Raw genomic sequence first — 19,868 nt, forward strand, 5'->3', positions numbered from 1 at the left:
TAAAATGTGTTACAATCAAATATAAATAACCTATATATTTTATTTAGATTTCATTTCATTGCAATAAGGTAAAGATAAAACATTTTTAATATGTGTGATCCTCCAAAGCACTGTTCACATCAAAAGTAATCCTATAAATTCATAGATTAAATCATATATCTCTATACATAATCAGAGGTCTCTGCCTACCCCTCCAGGAAAAAGGCATGACTATATGTATGTATTTATGTATAATCAATCATATACACACAAATACAATAGAATGTTTATGCCATGTTTGTATATGTTGCATTAATTATAGGATTACTTTAGATGTGGGTACATGGGCTTTGTGGGGTGCCCATTTTTAAAATGGTTTACCTCCATCATATTTGTTTGCTACTAAACATTTACTAAAGTTGTTAATTGGCAAGCTGTGAAATGGCTGATGAAAGATGTACCTGTGAATGGTGAGAAGGCACACTGTCATCGGAGTCATCACTGGTGGTTCCAGGTGGGGAGGCCCTCTGGGGCGAGCTGTAGACTGGGGCGGAGTTCTGAGTGACTGCGTTAGGGGTTGGTGGGCCATTCATTACTTGTGATGGTTGCATCATCAGTAGCCTCTGTTGCCCACCTGGCTGCTGCTGAATTACATAGTTTCCTGCAGGGGCACCAGCACCACTAAAAATAAAATAATGGTCAGTACATGTTCGTCGTAGATTTATATTGTAATATTTATAATACCTACATTTGAATTTCCGTATGACATTAACAAGATTATATAGTATTTTTTAATTACAAGATTAAATTATTTCTAAGAATAAAGATTTTTAACAAATAAAATAGTAACAGTTATGAATAATTTAAGGTTCTCATGAGTATGTATTTGTATTAAAACGAAGTCTTTAATAACTTCAGCATTTACCTGTGTGAAGTGACTGGTGTATGTGGTTCCTGCAAGTACAGAGGTTGTTGGTAAGACGGAGCACCACCCGGCGGCGCCAGACCGTCTTGGGCGGGGTTCATCATCCCGACCTATAAATTATACTATCTTTATAGGGTTTGATTATCTGATATAAAATGCAAAAAATAGTCGGTTACAACAAAGCGAACATTTGTTTACAAATCTAAGACGAAAGTTTAGGACTATACTATAGTTTAGCTATCGGTTCCTAGTTGGACATCTAAACTAATCATTATTAAAATTTACGATAGGAAGATAAGACAGAAGAAGCGGAAAATAATAATAATGTTTTTTTTTCTGCAACGAAAGCAAAGAAACGAACGAGATGTGGTCAAAATTAAGGGGAATGACGGAAACAAAGAAAAGGAGAGCACCACATAACCTGTCAACATGACAACGCTGTCCGAGGCAAGTATTAAGGCTTGTTCACACGGTGCAACAAATGGCATACGATTTCAACATAGATGGTAGGATTCTATAGACGTCGATAGTTTAACGATATGACTTTATCGACATGGCCCAGCAAGGTGGTTGCACATTGTTAATCGTACATGAAAACCAAGTGGCGACAGTGACAGCTCGCTTATGCTCTGGTCAGGCTGACGCAACTAGGAACCAAAAAGGTTTTGTATGGACTTTAGTAACCTAGCCATAGCCAAAAAAAAACAAAATAAAACGTCAGTGCTATTCATCTGTCATGTCAACTGTCAGAAGGATGGCATAGACATAGACATAGACATAGAAAAACTTTATTTAACATCACAAACATCACATTAATGGTACATTTGAACATAGATCTAATGTATTTAGTCTAAGCATTTAAACATAAAACCTTAAAAACTTTTAAAACAAATTAAATTTATGTTTACATATAAACAAAACAGCGTGATGTTAAAAAGGGGCTCGACTCAGCATGATGTTACAGTAAAATTAACTGCAACGCTGGTTTTCAGTCGGACCCTAATAAAATAATAAAGAACCTAAAGTAGGTAAAAGAGGAAAATAAAATATGTGACGGAACGGAGAGCGGAGTGCAAGTTATAAAAAATATATATATGTGTAATACCTACTGTGTATTTTATGTGTGTTCGTTAGTTTGTGTAATACAGTATCATATTAAAATATACATATTAAAAAAGGAACGTTTTGTGTATATAGATTGGGATATATATTGAGTGTGAAGTGCATACGTATTTGTTAAGAATATAGTCTAGTGTATTGTTTGGCTGGGCTATTATCAGAGATAAGAAGGTAGGTAAGAGGGTATTGCTCTACCGCCAAGAGGTAGTTCTTTTTGAATCTGAAGAAGATGTCGCTTAAGTCGGGTTTTGAAACTATGAAGACCATTTAATATCTGTGGTTTTACTTACGTATTTCTTGCAATTTCTTTTTTAAAAGCCTTTGTTATTTTCCAAAACAGTCAAATGTGATACGAACATACAGTGAGTCAATAGATTTTGTTTAAATGCCACCGAAAACTAAGTTGTTTCAGTGCGAAATACGTGGCAATTGATACGCTCGCGAAAATCGCAAAAAAGGAAGTTTATGGCGAAATTTCCATTAGATGAAGACCGGTAAGTATTGCTTTAGATACTTTTAGCCTTATTTTGGTGTAGCAGGCTATAAACACATCGAAAATTAGATATTTCATATCCACTTTCAGTGTGAACTAGGGATGTACTACAAGTATAAGATACGAAGTATCGATATCGACTGCAGCCAAATTTTTTATCAATGTAAATAGTAAATAAAATAAAATGAGTGAATTTCCTGGTAACTTGCATACAACATGACTATAATTATTTCTCCGAATATTTTTAGTGGAAAATTATCTAACATCTGTGCATTAATGGAATGGACATTATATTATATATTTTTGGAATCTAGTAATAGGGGATATTACTGCAATGTTCTGCCGCCAGAGTGCAGCACTACCGACTCTAGTAAATTCATAGACTAACTTATACATACTCTGCCTTAAACTGTTTTTTGACAAGTTTTCACAGACAATAAATTATGACATTGGTGCATCAAGGCGGTTTGTAAAGTTGTATCCAGACGAGACCATTTTTCGCCAGTCTGATGAAATTCTTCGATCGAACAGGGCCGTGCGGACGCAAATACCAATTTGATTCCTCGATCACATCAGCAGGTGCAGACACAAAAATGCCAATTTTCATAGTAGAATGCAAATTGGTGATTTAATTTGTGTACGTGTGGACGCTAGATGAGATTAGACCAATTATTTTCCTGAACAAATTGACTGATTTCGTCAGTCCCGTCTGGATACCCTTTTAACCAGGGCCTACCGGTAAACGCGAATTTTCGCAGCGAAATTTAGTTATCTGCCTCTTTATCGCTCGAATATGCAAGAGTGATAAAGAGGTTGATCAGGATAAAGCAATTTTTAAGATCTTAGTACTATCTTATGGTCCCCGAGAAGATGCATATAACGAAATTTCGATTTTCTTGTTTCGCGGTAGACCCCCAGATTGTGACAGATAGTGGTAGTGGCGCTACGGCTACGCAGAGTTTTGCGTAATATTCCTTATTATTTAAGATTTTAACTTAAAATATAAGAAAATGTATGTGTGTCTGTTTTAATCATTAAATGTTTTCAGATGCAGGCATTGGGTCAAATAAGTTGTAAAGGAAGACTTAATTTTATTATTCAAGAATATAATACATAGAAAAAAAACATTTAATCAGGTGAACACACATTTTCCTCTGTTACCTGTGGACCATCGAACCTTCGGGATGTATTTTAAATTAATTATATTAAATTATTAAAAAAAATCATTTTACATATTTTTATTTTAACAAATAAATATCGTGTTCACATTTAAGTCCAACCATGTATTAATCCACTTAGAGAACACTATATATAACATACGATTTAAATATGGACTCGATTCTAACCTGATTTCGAGTACGAAATTTGTTGACAGGGGCCCATGTTTCAACCCTACAATTTATCGATATCGATAAAATACGCAAGCGTGTAGCATACTACACTATTTAAGTCTGTTATGTTGGTACTATTGCTCTTTGACAGTTGTCATACATGTTGGTAATGATTGGGTAACCAACATGAATCTAGGATATACCTGGATCTGGCATGAGTGGTGGGGGTAACTGACAGAACGGGATAGTCTTATGTATCTTTCAGTAGGAGTAGCAGAGAAAGCGGTATTGTTGCTTGTCCTTGTCACAGTCTTACTTTTTGTTTGTTCCCCACCTTTTTATTAGTATGGAGAATGGTGGGCAACAAATGAATTCGACCAATCACAGTGTCGCATTTGCGTATGTTTTGTCCCTCACGGAGGCACGCGTATACCACTTCTATGCGATCCTACCTTCTATGGTAACCAAACATACACACAGACCATAGACCTAGTATTACATAGATGAGCTATACGCGTGCCTCCGTGAGGGACATAACATAAGCAAAGCGACAATATTAAAAACACGTTTTCACATTCCTGACAACATACCAAAAACAATCTACGTAATTCGGTCGGGTTATTTGTTGCCCACCATTTAACCATACTAAATTTTTGGTGGGGAACAAACAAAAAGTGAGACTGTGACAAGGACAAGCAATAATACCGCTTTCTCTGCTACTCCTACTGAAATTTCCATAAGTGCATCTCGTTCGGTCGTTTGGCCCCTCCCCCGTGTCATCTCTATGTTATTGTTCCTCTATGACACAGACTAATCAAATCGCTAGTATGGAAGTCCCGTCTCTTAAAACGTAGTGATTATATTCTCTTTGGCTCTGGTTTCCTAGGATAGAAGAGGATAGCGGTGCCGTCATATAGCGGCCGTCGCCATACAAATACTACGACATCCATATTTAGCCGTATTATTTAGTATGGAGCGGCCGCTATATGACGGCACCGCTATCCTAGGAAAACCGAGCTTTAGACTCCGTCTCTAGGGATATTACATCTATGGTGCAACAAGACTGGGCCATTATTTAAAATTTATTTTATTTCATGGTAGAAAAACTAAATTACAATAGCAACACTAAACCACTTATGTCAGTGTCAAAGCCATCACATCATTAGTTGTTTCCGGTTGTTTTGAAATGATTTAAAATGAAATATAAGCTGTTGCTGGGATATTGGGTAAGTTTTTCATTTTATATGTATTGCTTTTTTCTAGCTGGTAGTAAACTAAAATTATTATTATCCAGCTCGAATTAATAATTAGTTGGGTGGTGCGAGTTGTCCATTTTAGAAGCGGCGTGTGGTTCGATTTTATTTATGTACGTTAGTTACATATATGTCTAAATCATGTTGATTTTTATATCGTCTTAGTATGTATATGGATTCACTTGAGTTGCGTATAGATTATACCCACCCCCAATTCACTTCGTGGTTTTTTACCGGATTGCGATTTGTATTAGATTTAGACCAAGAAAAGTCTGCAGCGATTTTGATAGCGCACGCAGTGCAAGTGTTATTTTAAACGTCAAACTTACGTAAATTATGACGTATAAATAACACTTGCACTGCGTGGGCTATCAAAATCGCTGCAGACTTTTCTTGGTCTAACTCTACCTACTTTCCTCTATGTCAAATGAAAGAGAGCGAGGCATAGTCACGCAACAGCCCAACTTCAAGTACCTACGTTGCCATTCATCTCTAAAGAAAGGGGGATACCTATGTCATTGTCAGGGAACTGACCCATAAAGTGAGTTATTTTGGGATTAGGTTCCTAATATAAATTGTTTACCTGTGGAGCTGCATGATGCATTTGGCTGTATTGTATGTGAGGGGGTTGGCCTCCGTTCGCATGTTGCCCGTGAATGGAGGGGATGTCGAATTCTTCGTCGCCGAAAGATGGTGTATGAAAAGTCTAAAACAAAAATAAATAATTACAATTTCAATAAGATTTCACATCAATCATATGACACACATACCTAATAGGTACCTACCTACATTGCGCGCATTTTGGAATTTGTGATGAACCGAGAACGCCAATTTTTGCGATTAGGTATTTAACATATTTATTCCAAAAAAAAGTCTGGGGTAGGTTTTTCACTTATCTGAACACATTTGGATTTGATTTGCAATGTTGTACAGTTAGCATTTTCCTCGCGTTGGTGTAGTGAAAAATGTTGTTTCACTCGGTTACAAAGTTTGTTTAAGAGCCCATCAATGTGCACACTAGCGCCATTGCTAAATAATCATGATTATTTGAATTTAACGAAATATATTGAAAAAAGGGGGCCACTACGTACTGTATTTTATATTTAAGTACCTTTTGAATACATCAGACTAGTTTTTATGTTGCTGGATTCGTCGATCTATGAACTCGAAACAAAAACGGCCGTTTTAACTTTGGACGCATAGATGGAGCCCATCAGGCTCTTAAGGGTGGTATTCCATCTGTCCAATATCTTGGTCCAATGTCATTGCATCTCAGGCTCTCATTAAGCAAATTGCGAGATAAAATACACATTGGACAAAGAAATTGGACAGTGGAATACCTCCCTAACCCTCGTGCCTCGAAACTTTCGCAACGTTCAAGATTCCACATATCGTACTTTTTGAAATTTGTAATAAGTTTGTAGATAGGTAGGTATTACATGGGCCATACTGAAAGTTTCTGGATTCTGATATATGAGAAGACTTATTTTTTCTAAGTGGCCAGTCCAGGAATTTTCAGTATGCCCTAAGTAAGTGTTTCCATTCTTAGACTACTTATATATGTTACCGTAAAAACACCCGTTTTTAGTGAAGAAGTTAAAACTAGTTTCCCGTATCAGTGTGGTGAGCCTTACTTAGATCAGTCTTTCTAACTAGCATTCTTACTACAACTTATTGCTTATTGGCTAAATGCAATTACACTTAGCTAGTGACATTTAGGATTCTGAATTTAGTAAGGTATATCAAGCGCTTTAGCTACTTTTCCTGCTGATAGTAGGTAGGTACCTATGTAAATGTCTAAGGTGAGCGTAAACGCCCGTAATGAGGTTAAGAACCCACAGAGTGTACTAGTACCAACTGGAACCAAAAATCTGTAGTCCATGGATGTTTCTTTCTGCCACATCAGGTTTGTTTTAAACAAAGCGCCACCGGCGTTTATTTTCTCCCTCTTCACCGGCTGCCTAGTTCAAAAACCGGCCAAGTGCGACTCGGACTCGCGTTCCAAGGGTTCCGTACATTACCCAATTGTTTGGCTATTTCTTAAATAACTTCTAAACTATTTATTTTAAAATTACAAAAAATATATATTTCAGATTCTCAAATTGAGCTCTTTCATTTGATATCTAACATGATATAGTTTAAAAAACATTATTTTTAATTTTCTCATTTACGCCCCAAAAGTGGACTCCATGTTTAAAATTCATTTGTTTCCGTAAGATGTCCGTCTTTGGGTCACGAATTTACATATGTGTACCAAATTTCAACTTAATCGGTCCAGTACTTTTAGAGAAAATGGGCTGTGACCGACGGACAGACAGACAGACAGACGCACGAGTGATCCTATAAGGGTTCCGTTTTTCCTTTTGAGGTACGGAACCCTAAAAACCATAGGTACCTATTCGTTTCTGGCAATCTACTTGTTTTGCCTAGCTAGAGCATCTCGCCAGTTAAGTCACTGTCACTTACTACCCTGTTTTGTCCTTCCTCAGACGTGCTCAGACAGACAGGGATAACAATAATATTGATCGGTTGCAACGAGTAGGATAACTTCTTTTTATACTGTACTTTAGATGCAACGATATTAATTTTATACGGGACGTCATTATTTGCATTTATTTACATACATACATCGAATACTGTAAAGTATTAAGTATTTTCTTTCGGCATTTTTGCTTTTTATTGACCATATTTTTTTTATCATGTTGCAATGTTGTAAGTAGATACATTTACGTTAATAACTTAATATGCATGCGAGGTTGTTCTTTATGCAAACGAATGCCTATTAATATTCTGAGCCTTTTCATATTAACTTTTTTACTGTATTAATTATCAATATCGTGCACCAACCTGTACTAGTACCTACTGTGCCTATCTTTATGTTTATTTTTAAAATATAAACACTGGCAGTGTAAAATGATATGATCGAAAATGCTCAAACAAGGACCTGAACTTAATTTAAAACACTAATACCCTGAGATAATTGTTACAGGTTTAAACATTTCCTATCGGCCAGTACTAACACTCTTCTCATTCAGGCTCTTGTGCTTCCATTCTTAGACTACATTTATAGTGATGTGTGCCTTACTAACATTTCACAAGGACTGTTAAACAGGCTGAATAAATAGGCTCTTATATAACTGTATCTATCTATATTACTGTTTGATCTCTGTTTGGCTTGAAGGTTAACTGGTAGAGAATAACTACAAGCATTTAGTCCGCCTTTTGTACACCTTTTACTGTGCAATAAAGTACCTAAGTAAAAACTTTTTTTTTTCAATATTTGATATAAAAAGCATCGCGGAGGTTGCGGGTTTAAGTCCTGCCGGAAGCGTAATTTTTCCATTTTTTCTTTTAATATAAAATTTGGAATATCGCTCGCAGACGTATCTGCATGTTTAAAAAAATGATTTTGATATAAAAAGCTATTTAAAATATAACGAGTAATTCAAATGTATATTAACACGTAATGTTTCGGTTATGTATTGTATGTATGTATGTATACTAGGGATGTACCGACTAGTCGCCGACTAGTCGGGAAAGCCGACTATCCGGCCACATTTGTAGTCGGCGATTAGTCGGCGACTAGTCGGCTAAATTGGCCGATTAGTCGGCACTTTATTAGTGAAAGAAAAACAGAAAAAAATAAATCAACAAACAATATTTACCATATGTTTTATGTCTTTTTTACCAAATACCTATTCAGGGTGCATACGAAAACTTTTGTTCATATTAGTGATGTACCGACTATTGATTTGGCCGACTAGCCGACTAGCCGACTAATCGGCGCTCGAATGGCCGATTAGTCCGCCGACTAGTCGGCTAGTCGGCCAGATCATTAGTTTCGTATAAGTTCAGGTGAAAAACAATAGTTTTGCTCCTTTGGTTGCGCTATTCATCATATTATCTTGGCTAAAAGGTATTCTCTACAGGTTCAAAGACCTATCACAAGGATCCTCGTTCAATTTGTCTTTCCTTTATTTTGCGATCCTGAGCAGACTGTCAGTACAACTTGTAGGAGGTATTTCCAAGGCTCTATTTCCTGTATGTAGTCGCCAGTTAAGAACCTATCCCCTGTGGTCAGCGTCTTTACGAGCAACGTGCCCTGTTTATAAGTCTCTAAATTTTGCAAATAATTAATAGTTGCCCATGGCTCCACTATTTAAAAAAAAAAAACTCAATAATAATGAAATCATTTAACTATAGAACTTGGCCATGAAATTACACGACAATCAGTTGAGATCGACCTGTAGAGGAAAACACCAGCCCACCAACATACGATACGATCAAACGGTCAATTATATGAACAAAAGTTTTCGTATGCACCCTGAATAGGTATTTGGTAAAAAAGACATAAAACATATGGTAAATATTGACTGTTGATTTATTTTTTTCTGTTTTTCTTTCACTAATAAAGTGCCGACTAATCGGCCAATTTAGCCGACTAGTCGCCGACTAATCGCCGACTACAAATGTGGCCGGATAGTCGGCTTTCCCGACTAGTCGGCGACTAGTCGGTACATCCCTAGTTCATATAATTGACCGTTTGATCGTTATCGTATGTTGGTGGGCTGGTGTTTTCCTCTGCAGGTCGATCTCAACTGATTGTCGTGTAATTTCATGGCCAAGTTCTATAGTTAAATGATTTCATTATTATTGAGTTTTTTTTTTAAATAGTGGAGCCATGGGCAACTATTAATTATTTGCAAAATTTAGAGACTTATAAACAGGGCACGTTGCTCGTAAAGACGCTGACCACAGGGGATAGGTTCTTAACTGGCGACTACATACAGGAAATAGAGCCTTGGAAATACCTCCTACAAGTTGTACTGACAGTCTGCTCAGGATCGCAAAATAAAGGAAAGACAAATTGAACGAGGATCCTTGTGATAGGTCTTTGAACCTGTAGAGAATACCTTTTAGCCAAGATAATATGATGAATAGCGCAACCAAAGGAGCAAAACTATTGTTTTTCACCTGAACTTATACGAAACTAATGATCTGGCCGACTAGCCGACTAGTCGGCCGACTAATCGGCCATTCGAGCGCCGATTAGTCGGCTAGTCGGCTAGTCGGCGAAATCAATAGTCGGTACATCACTAATGTATACGTATAAACAAGAGATCGGGCCAGGCATCCTCTAGGCGCAAAACCCAAGGCGTATATGCCTGAAAATTTAATAAAATTCTCAGTTGCAGAGAATAATCCAAGCAAATTATACACAAAATTAATGTTCATAATGTCATAAAAAGCTCTTACTGCGCTAGTGTTTTGATAATACATATATATAAGGCAACACGTTAATTCTATTGTCATGTTGTGTTGTGCACATATATAGCAAACAAAATATAATTGCATAGGGTAATTTATTGTTATTGCTATACTAGGTGTTACAATAGGACTGGTATGAAATTGGAAACCTCCCTTTGCCGTTCGCTCCGGTCGCTAGCATTAGGTAGAGTCGGACCAAGTTAATTTGGCAGCGATTTTGATAGCACAGACTGTGCAAGTGTTATTTTGAACGACCAACTTCCATGAGAATATGACGTAAAATAAACTTGCACAGTCTGTGCTACCAAAATCGCTGCCGAGTTAGCTTGGTCTGACTCTAGGTGTATGTGAGCTGTGATCGAATTTCTGTGCTAACTGCTGTTCGTGGTTTACCGTCCCATGTGTCCCACTTTACCTCGTATAATTTTTTTTTCTATTTTACTGAAATAGGTATAGGTACCCCATTTATGGCCTGTATGTTCAGGTCCAAACAAATTTGTATAAGTATAAAATAAATGAACTTTAAATCCCAATTTATATGCCGAACTTAAGGTGCCTACTGATTAACAGTCCGCCGAACGGTATCGGCCTGTCAGTTAGAACAAAATTTTGACAGTTCCGAACAACTGACAGGCCGATATCGTCCGGCGGACTGGTAATCAATGGGCCCCTTTATAGGCATGTTTTAAACTTCTACCTCTATAAATGTGTCGCTTAACTTCAAACTCGGGTAAATCCATTCGGCCCTCTCAGCAAATATCTACCATACCATTATTAACCTTTTGTTAATACCAAAATTCGCATAATCTGGTTACATACATATATCACAGATGGATTTACTCGAGTTTGAATTTGAGCGACTCAACTTAGTATGCTTATCGTCTTAGTAAAACGTACCATAACTATTTTTCCGGTACGTTTTGACCCGTTCTAATTGAATACCTACTGTCCATTATTAGCTCGCAATTATGACGAACATTATTCTCAATTCGCCTAAAACCTAACATAAGGAATAATCCTAATATACTTTTTAAACGAAAGTTATGGCAATTAAAAATTAAATAGTAACACGGCTGTTTTAAAGGGGGTTAAAAATAAATGAGATGAAAAGATCCGGCTTGTCTAAAATGGGAACAGCCATGTTAACAAAAACAAAATTAAATCAAAATTAAATTACGTAAACTGAATGGTGTCTAAACCATGCTGAAGGAAAGCCAGGAGGAGAAACAATTAAACAAAATTTATAACACAACTTTATTACCTAATCAATCTCTCTAAAAGCTCAGTGGTAAAGCTGGGCCGCTTCATGGGTCCAAGTTAAAAGGGTTTACACCAAGTATTCAAAAACTAAATTTCGATATTACTAAGTTTTATGCACCCAATATGAATTTAAAGAATTACCTAATGCTAAATATAGAACCACATAGGCCCTACATAATAATTCCTGTATTACCACGTGTTGTCTACATTTCCAAAGTCATAAAAATAATCGTTATCCTTAAAATATAACGACGTAATAGCAGTGCTTAAAGCGGATTTTATCAAGGTGGCCTCGTATAGCTTGGAGGCCGGGGCACGACGCCGAAGGGGTATAAATTAAATTTAACACAATATAAAGTTTTGCACGAGTTCATTTAGTCTAAACGTGCATAACTACATTAGTACATAGATACCAAAAAGATTTAGGTAGCTACCTATGAAAAACATCTAAATTATTCTCTCCTGACCTGACACAAATCAGCATTTAGTAAGGTTAAGATACGCCTGCGATTAACTTTTTCTTTCGATTTATAATTTGAGGCAACTCTAAAGTTCACGCATACCTATCATCGAGTAAGATCTCAATAAGTAATTAAATTAATTCAACTGATATTATTATTATTTGACGACCGGTCTGGCCTAGTGGGTAGTGACCCTGCCTATGAAGCCGATGGTCCCGGGTTCGAATCCTGGTAAGGGCATTTATTTGTATGATGATACAGATATTTGTTCCTGAGTCATGGTTGTTTCTATGTATTTAAGTATTTATATATTATATATATCGTTGTCTGAGTACCCACAACACAAGCTTTCTTGAGCTTACCGTGGGACTTAGTCAATTTGTGTAAGAATGTCCCTATAATATTTATATTTATAATATTTATATTTATTATATTACACAATTGTAATATGTAATACAAAGTTTGAATTCTTATAGAGCTACTAATTGCATTCTTTGTGTAAAATAAAATAACTCACTTGATCATTCATAGCGTACACACTAGATTTAGTGTCACGGGGGGCTGACAGCGGCAACTCGAGATTGTCTGGTCTCTGCAACAAAGATAAACGCCGTCAATAATAATGATAAATAACAAACTGTCTATAATACTATTAATGATCCTGTTTTTTACTAGAGTGTACTTAAGTACCTACTACACTAGGATAAATTCTGCGATGGCCAGTACTTACAACGGTTATAATCATATACAATAGGCTCCTTAAGTTCCCAGGATGATAGTTACCATCAATTTTACTTTACTTATTGCTTTTTATAATATCAAGCAACCAAGTTCCCTCAATCTTTGCCGGGAAAATTGCTGATTAGATCCAACTATCGGGTGGAGAGCAAATTATTCGATCCTGGTTATTTACTCTGCTTGATTGAGAATTGCGTGATTGATCCCTTCGATGCGGAAGTTTCAATTCGGGTTCGGAAACTTGGGATATAAAATGCATTGCTAATTAAATTGAAATTGCGGTGTATAACCGCAATTGCATTTCAATTTTAGGTTTATAACCAAGCCAATATTGGCTTAACTATTTAATAAGACTTACGATTTGATAAAGTTTCAAAAGTAAGAAAATATTATTAAATGAAAAATGTCACGAGGGATAGTTTACATGATAACCAGGCGAACAAATTAGAAAAATACAGTACCTATACGATACGGATTATCTGCTTGGAAACTACCGACTAGGGAATGCAATCTCGATATCGCAATTTCGAGATCTCGCGAGATCTCGCACGAATTTTCGAGATTCAATCTCGTTGACAGGAAATCTCGATTTTAGCAATCTCGGTCGAGATCTTGATTAATATTTTCGAGATCTCGAACGAGACTGAAAGATTGATCCGTGTGAATTACTTTGTTTTGAGTAATCTTTTTGACCTTATGTTCATGATTTTTGCTCGCTTACCCTACATTTTTTTGTAAGTTGCTGACTGCTTTTCAAGTTATCAACTGAGCATGTAGTTGCCTCTGCTTACAATTTTGTAAAATTAAAAATATCTAATACCACTTTTTCATAATTACATGCAAATTAGAGCAACATACATATTATTTGTTTTTTTTTTAAATAAAAGTAGTTTTTTTATTATATGTTGATTAATTTGTTGATCTTCTTCAAATCTTCGTCAAATTTCGATCTCGAAATTGTGACGGTCGAGATCTCGAAACATCCTATCTCGATTCAGATTTTTCGTGCGAGATCTCGAATCGCCAATCTTGGTGCGAGATTGCATTCCCTACTACCGACGTGTTTTAACACTTGTAGCCACTTAAGGCCTAAAGTCATGTCATAAAAATATTACTCTACATTTTTATTCCTAAGTATTACTTAGTCGGTACGGCAATTCTCGTTCCAGTTTCTATTTCTTAAGATTGCGATATTGACTGGCGTAGAGAACTGAGCTTAAATGGCATTCTCTGTATTACAGCATTTAGTTTGAGTTCTATGTAGGTATGTATGTATTTATTTATTTGCAGTCCGTGTTTTATAGCCGAACTATGATTGAACCAATGTGCCGTTGCGAGTTCCGACAGCAAGTTTTACTGTTTACTCTTGGATAAACTGCAGAATATAAAAATAAACACGTTTCTATTAAGCTATGTTTAATACCACATTGTACAATTAGGGAGGTATGGCCAAAATTGTTAACGAGAGGGCATTAAAAGTATTTCTATATTTTTATGGACTCTACAATCTACAATTTGCCTGTAGGCGGAGGGAATTTATCACTCCCTTAAAATTTTAATGCCACTCGTGTTATACACAATGTTTTTCATCACACTTGCGAATAAAAAAAAACAATTTTTAAACGAAATAAATGTTAAATACGGTAAAAATGTAAATTCAAAATAAAATATTGTAGCACGATACCTCGATACCACGGATCTCAAAGAAAACGTCAAAAAATTCGTGTTCCAAAATTTATTAAAATATAGCCCAGCAGTGGGCCACACAAATAGGCTAAAAAAATAGCTAATGTAGTTTTTGAGTAAAATGGCTGTGACATACGGAGAGACAGACGGACGAACATGATTAAATAAAACGCTACATTCGAGTATATGTCCTGTAAAAAGAGATGTAGGTATTAAATAGTTAAGTACGTAAATGTTTCAGTCGATTCAAAATCCGATTGATCAACATTGTAATAGTGGTACCTTGAGCCACAAGTCGGTCTCATTCCTTTCGGACCGGTTTTGTGGCACACCGGCTGCGCTCCCAGCGGGCAACCAGCACAAAATACAATATTATCAATAACCAAGTGAAAGGACATGCCTGATAATTGTTTCTGTGTTATTTGTATCATTAAGTAAAATAATAGTTTGCATCAGACACTCAGGGAGCGAGTTTATAAATTCTACAGTGTATAATTATATCCTTTATACAAACGTTTATGCCACGGCGTAATTGCCACAATTACTCAACATCAAGTAACCTACATTATAATAAACGTTAACTTGAAAGGAGATATTATGATAACAAGCGGAGCTATTTTTCTAACCGATATATCTCAATAATTGTCAATTAAATCTGGCATCCATAATGATACGATGTATCTAATATGTTTTTAGAGCGTGGAAAGTAGAAAGTTTTGTAATAAGTAGGTAGGTTAGATTAAACCGTTCGAAAAGTAAGCTTGTATAAAGTTAAGGGTACCTATATAAGTGTTAATTTAGAATTAATTATTATTTATGGAAGTTCTTAAAAAGGGAGCTGCAAAATATTTTTTTAAGTGACTTATAATATCTACATATATGTAAATTTTATATTGATACATTTTCTCACGTCCAAGACTACAAAAACATTAGTTAGTTTGTTTTCAAAATTTTCCTTTATTCGTGAAGTAATCGATCGAATATTTAGATATATATATATTAGTAGCGTTAAATACCTAATCTAATTTGATTATTATACTAAAACAATATTATTCAATAACTAAACTAAACAAGAAAAACTTATTATTTCTATTCAATGAAAATGTAGAATAAGTATTTTGTGTAAGTGGTTCGTCAATAAGGTTCGTGTACGTGGTACCGGCCAGAGTAGATGGTAAGTATTCTCTAGGAGGACATTATAATTGCCGGTCGGTGACCTCGTTCTGCTCCTCCCACTGTTAGAGCGTTAAATCAATTGATGTTATTATTACAAATGGAATGTGTCTTTCATCAGAAACATAATGTCTTCCTATTCGTAGTAACCTAACCTAACTCGTAGGAGGCAAGGGATAACTACATGTAGATAATAAAACATATTCGCAATGTATCCTCCTAGCAATCGTTTATTCGGGATCGGTACAGACTTCACTCATAGTTGCTGGCAGAGGCTAGTACCAAACAATACCTTTAGACACATGGAATTTGTGTACAGTACAATATATGACATTTATGGTTACGTACTCCAAAAGATGCTAAATCTGTTTTCTAACCTAATTTAACCCATACCCAAAACATAACATTACATGTTTAATTTCATGCAGCTATAAAAAACTGTACACTCGTAAAAAATCCATTATCAGCGTCAATAAAGTTGATGTAAGAGGTTTTTATATGGGAAATGTTCTTCGGAGCTGCCATCTATCGTAACAATTTAGTAGCGACTCATTTCTTTGCCAGCAAACATGAACCTGCTCTACCAGTTTTTAGGGGTCCGAGGGATTGTGTAGAGGGCGGTTAGTTTGTTTTTATACTTTTCATTTGAATGTTTTAAACGCGTTTCTTTTATTTTACTTTGTAAGTAGGTAGAACGGCTAAACAAAGGGAGTATGTCTGGGGGTTTCGTAGTATTGAGAGCGTCTAGCTCAGTTTAAACTTAGATAAAAACATTTGGATATTTATTTATTAAACAGTGATAGTTTGTAATATTTATATTTACCGCCGGGATGATGTTTTGGTTTGCCTGTTCCTGTTATACAATGACTTCTAAATTTAGCGAAAAATAAAAGACAAATGTTGAAAACTTTCCTACGTCAAGTTAACACTTATGCCTGTGCCTATATATGTATAAGTAGGCATAAATTGAACGGGCCATAGGTGGTAGCATTCTTTGTTGAAATAAACTTAACCACCTACGCATTATGTATTAATGTACATAAGTACATCTATGTTTTTTGTGTACTCTAATGTCCCTGATTTAAAATAAGCACGTTATCATTATTCAATACACTAATGGACACATTTAGAGGAACACAAAAAAAAAAAGTTTAATTACTAATTTTGAAATTACTTTAGGTACTGTAATCCAGCAACTAAACCTTTTTTTATGCGTTCTTCTATATTAGTCCATGAGTCTATTTTTATATACACGTATAGAGCAGATCTGTTTTATCAAATTAGTTCTTACAACCCACATTCACAGTTACGTTAGATAGAAATATTGGAAAGTCTACGGAACCCACGGAATATTACAAGACGAAGGAATTTACATTTCACAATCTTAAAAAGGCCTAACAAAACAAAGAAAAAGATGAAAGCGAACAGTAAATAGTACCTAGATACCACGACGTGGAAGTTGCAGTCCAATTGGGACGATTAACTTACTCGATCCTTATTAGAATATAAATGCGTAGAGCCACATAAGTATACAACATTTTTATGTATACCTATAGTTTCTAGCTAGCTAATACTAATTAAAATAAATATAGTTAAATTATTAACAATAATAAATATAACTAAATTAGGTTACAACTGTAGATAACATAATTGTAGATAATATGTGGAACTACTACTGAAACTATTTCATTAAGAAACGACATCTTATCTGGTTATCAATATACATATATGTACGTTGCGAACTAGATAAGTGCGTACGTAACGTGAGTAGTTTACGAAAAGTACAAATAATATTGTAATCGTATTTTAATTTTGGCTTTATAAATATTATTTTTACTTAATCATGACACTAAAATATCCTGACGGTGTTATTTATTAGGTCCGTACAATAACGTTCACTAAAATAATGCGGGTAGTAGAGCCGTAACGAACCTACGTTAAATGTTCTTAATGGTGATTAAATTGAACAGCACTTTAAATTGCTCTGACATCACTTACATAAGCACATATACCTATCCTTTGAAATACTATACTACGACATACAGATTTAAACTTATTTTAATACTTTATAAACTACGTATACACATTAGTAATTAAAGTTTACCTACCATTTAAAATTCAATTACGGCCACTAAGTCCTTCCAGCGGAGGGTTTCATAAATTCCATACATTAATAATGCGTTCCGGTCCCATGTAAGATCTTAATTAATGTATTGGAAGTAAAAAGAGCAATGCAATTACCAGCAACTTTAATTGATAGAGCACTGAAGTCATTACACAGTACCCTATTAAATGATGTAATTGATCACATTAAAAGCACAAGTTGCACTAATTAAGTCCGGTTATTTAGCACTTGATTGTGGTTGTTTCTCGATAAAGTTAGTAATATATAGTATCACGTGGAATGCAGGCTACAGCACGTGCGAGTAGCGCGGGAAGACTGCGTGGCGTTCGCGCTGCGGGCCGGGGGGCCGCTAGTACCGCCGCCGGCCGCCGCCGCCGGGGGCGCCAGCCCTGCCCGATGCCCGACCAACAAACATACCATCTCAACATCTACCAATACCACATACTCAGATTGCTTTCAGCCAGACAGACCAGCAATATGAAATTCGAAGCGAATTTTCCACAATTTTCCGCTTCATACTTATCAATCAATTAGGACGACTACGATACATTCATTCTTCAATGTCATTCAGAATATTCGATTTAATTAACGTTTTCAAACAATTTAATGAAGCTTACAATAGTTGTTAAAAATTTGAAAATTGGTACAATAGGTACCTACTGGATACCAGCTGACTCTCTTGATTGTTCAAAAACTGATGAGAAAGTTGCATTTTATCCACATGTGGGACAAAGTACTTAATCAAATGCAAATTTTGAGTTGTTTCCTTATGTTGGCTGGTAGAATTGACTTTTAAATGATGATTTTGAATGATAAATATTTAATAATATTCATTTTAAAATTATTTGTTTTGATTTTGTTTGATTTTTTACATTATATATGGTGCTATTTTACCGCCCTAGTGCGGTAACTAGCACTGTAAGGTGTCATTCTATGGAAGGTTACATATCAGAATACCGAAAACTGATTTACCTAATGTTGAATCACCTATGCTTGATTCACTTATTTTTAAATTACCTATCGATCATTTTACCTAACCATTTACTGACCTAAGTTTATAATACCTAAGCTCAAATAACCTAATGGACGAAACACCTAATGCACGATATACCTAATGCACGTTTTACCTACTGCACGTTTCACCTAAAGCTATTATACCTAATGCACGAATCACCTATAGCTGATATACCTAATGGACGATACACCTAAAGCTGATATACCTAATGAACGATGTACCTAAACTTGATTTACCTAATGGACGAAATACCTAAAACTGTTAAACCTATCGCACGACATACCTAAAGTTGATATACTTCCTGAACGAATTACCTAATTTCGATATGCCTAATACACGGAATACCTAAAGTCTATATACCTAGTACAAAATTCATATCATTTTGCCGAATGATCCAGTGGCAACTCCACCCAATAAATCGTATGATTTCCCAACCTTACAGTAGAAACTGTTTGGATAACAACTTAAAAATATACTTTAAGAAACGCTACTTTTTAGGTAGTACAATGATTTCGTAAGTCTAATACAAAATTAATTAACTTATCAAAAACTTAATTGTTGTAAGTTAACATCATGACGATGAATAAAAGTCGGTTTTGGCACTGTTTGGTCGTAGTTAACCTAACACGCTCCTCCTCGCTTTGCTCGTCGTCGCACCTATCTCGACTCTGGCAAATGACTAGACCTTATATTATAATAAAATTGAAAGCCAATTGAATGATTTGGCAAAAAATTATACCTATGTCCTAATAATATCTACTAAACAATAATTATACAGTGGAACCTGGATAATTGCAATCTCAAGGGACCGGCCATTTTTTGTCAATTAACCAGGTTTTTCATTTAAGCAGGTCGTGTCAATTGACGAGGTTCAAAAAATCGTTGTGTCAATTATAGAGGTTTTCATTAATAGAGGTTGCGTTCTGACAAATTTCTTTTATGGAGGTGCAAATAACCATTGAAAGTAGATTTACAGGCGTACGTTCTGGGTTTCTGGTCTATATACCTATTAGCAGCTTCTGTCTATACTTGCACTTTTACA

At 35.5% G+C, this 19,868-nt stretch overlaps 1 protein-coding gene across 4 annotated transcripts in view; it reads right to left on the reverse strand.

The window, feature by feature from the left end:
• The window catches only part of LOC134793136 (TOX high mobility group box family member 3-like), a 41,086-nt gene that overhangs the window by 8,530 nt on the left and 12,688 nt on the right, over positions 1-19,868 (reverse strand). For 2 of the 4 annotated variants that reach the window (XM_063764704.1, XM_063764707.1), the window contains exons 3-6: positions 12,607-12,681; positions 5,684-5,806; positions 905-1,014; positions 441-660 (exon numbers count right to left, since the gene is read on the reverse strand). In XM_063764704.1, coding sequence (XP_063620774.1) covers positions 441-660; positions 905-1,014; positions 5,684-5,806; positions 12,607-12,681 — 528 coding nt within the window. Of the gene's footprint in view, positions 1-440; positions 661-904; positions 1,015-5,683; positions 5,807-12,606; positions 12,682-17,794; positions 18,123-19,868 lie in introns of those variants that run through there. The other 2 variants (XM_063764705.1, XM_063764706.1) reach the window with 2 other exon arrangements.

This window comes from Cydia splendana, chromosome 8 (genome assembly GCF_910591565.1).
Source record: "Cydia splendana chromosome 8, ilCydSple1.2, whole genome shotgun sequence".
Lineage (NCBI taxonomy): Eukaryota > Metazoa > Arthropoda > Insecta > Lepidoptera > Tortricidae > Cydia > Cydia splendana.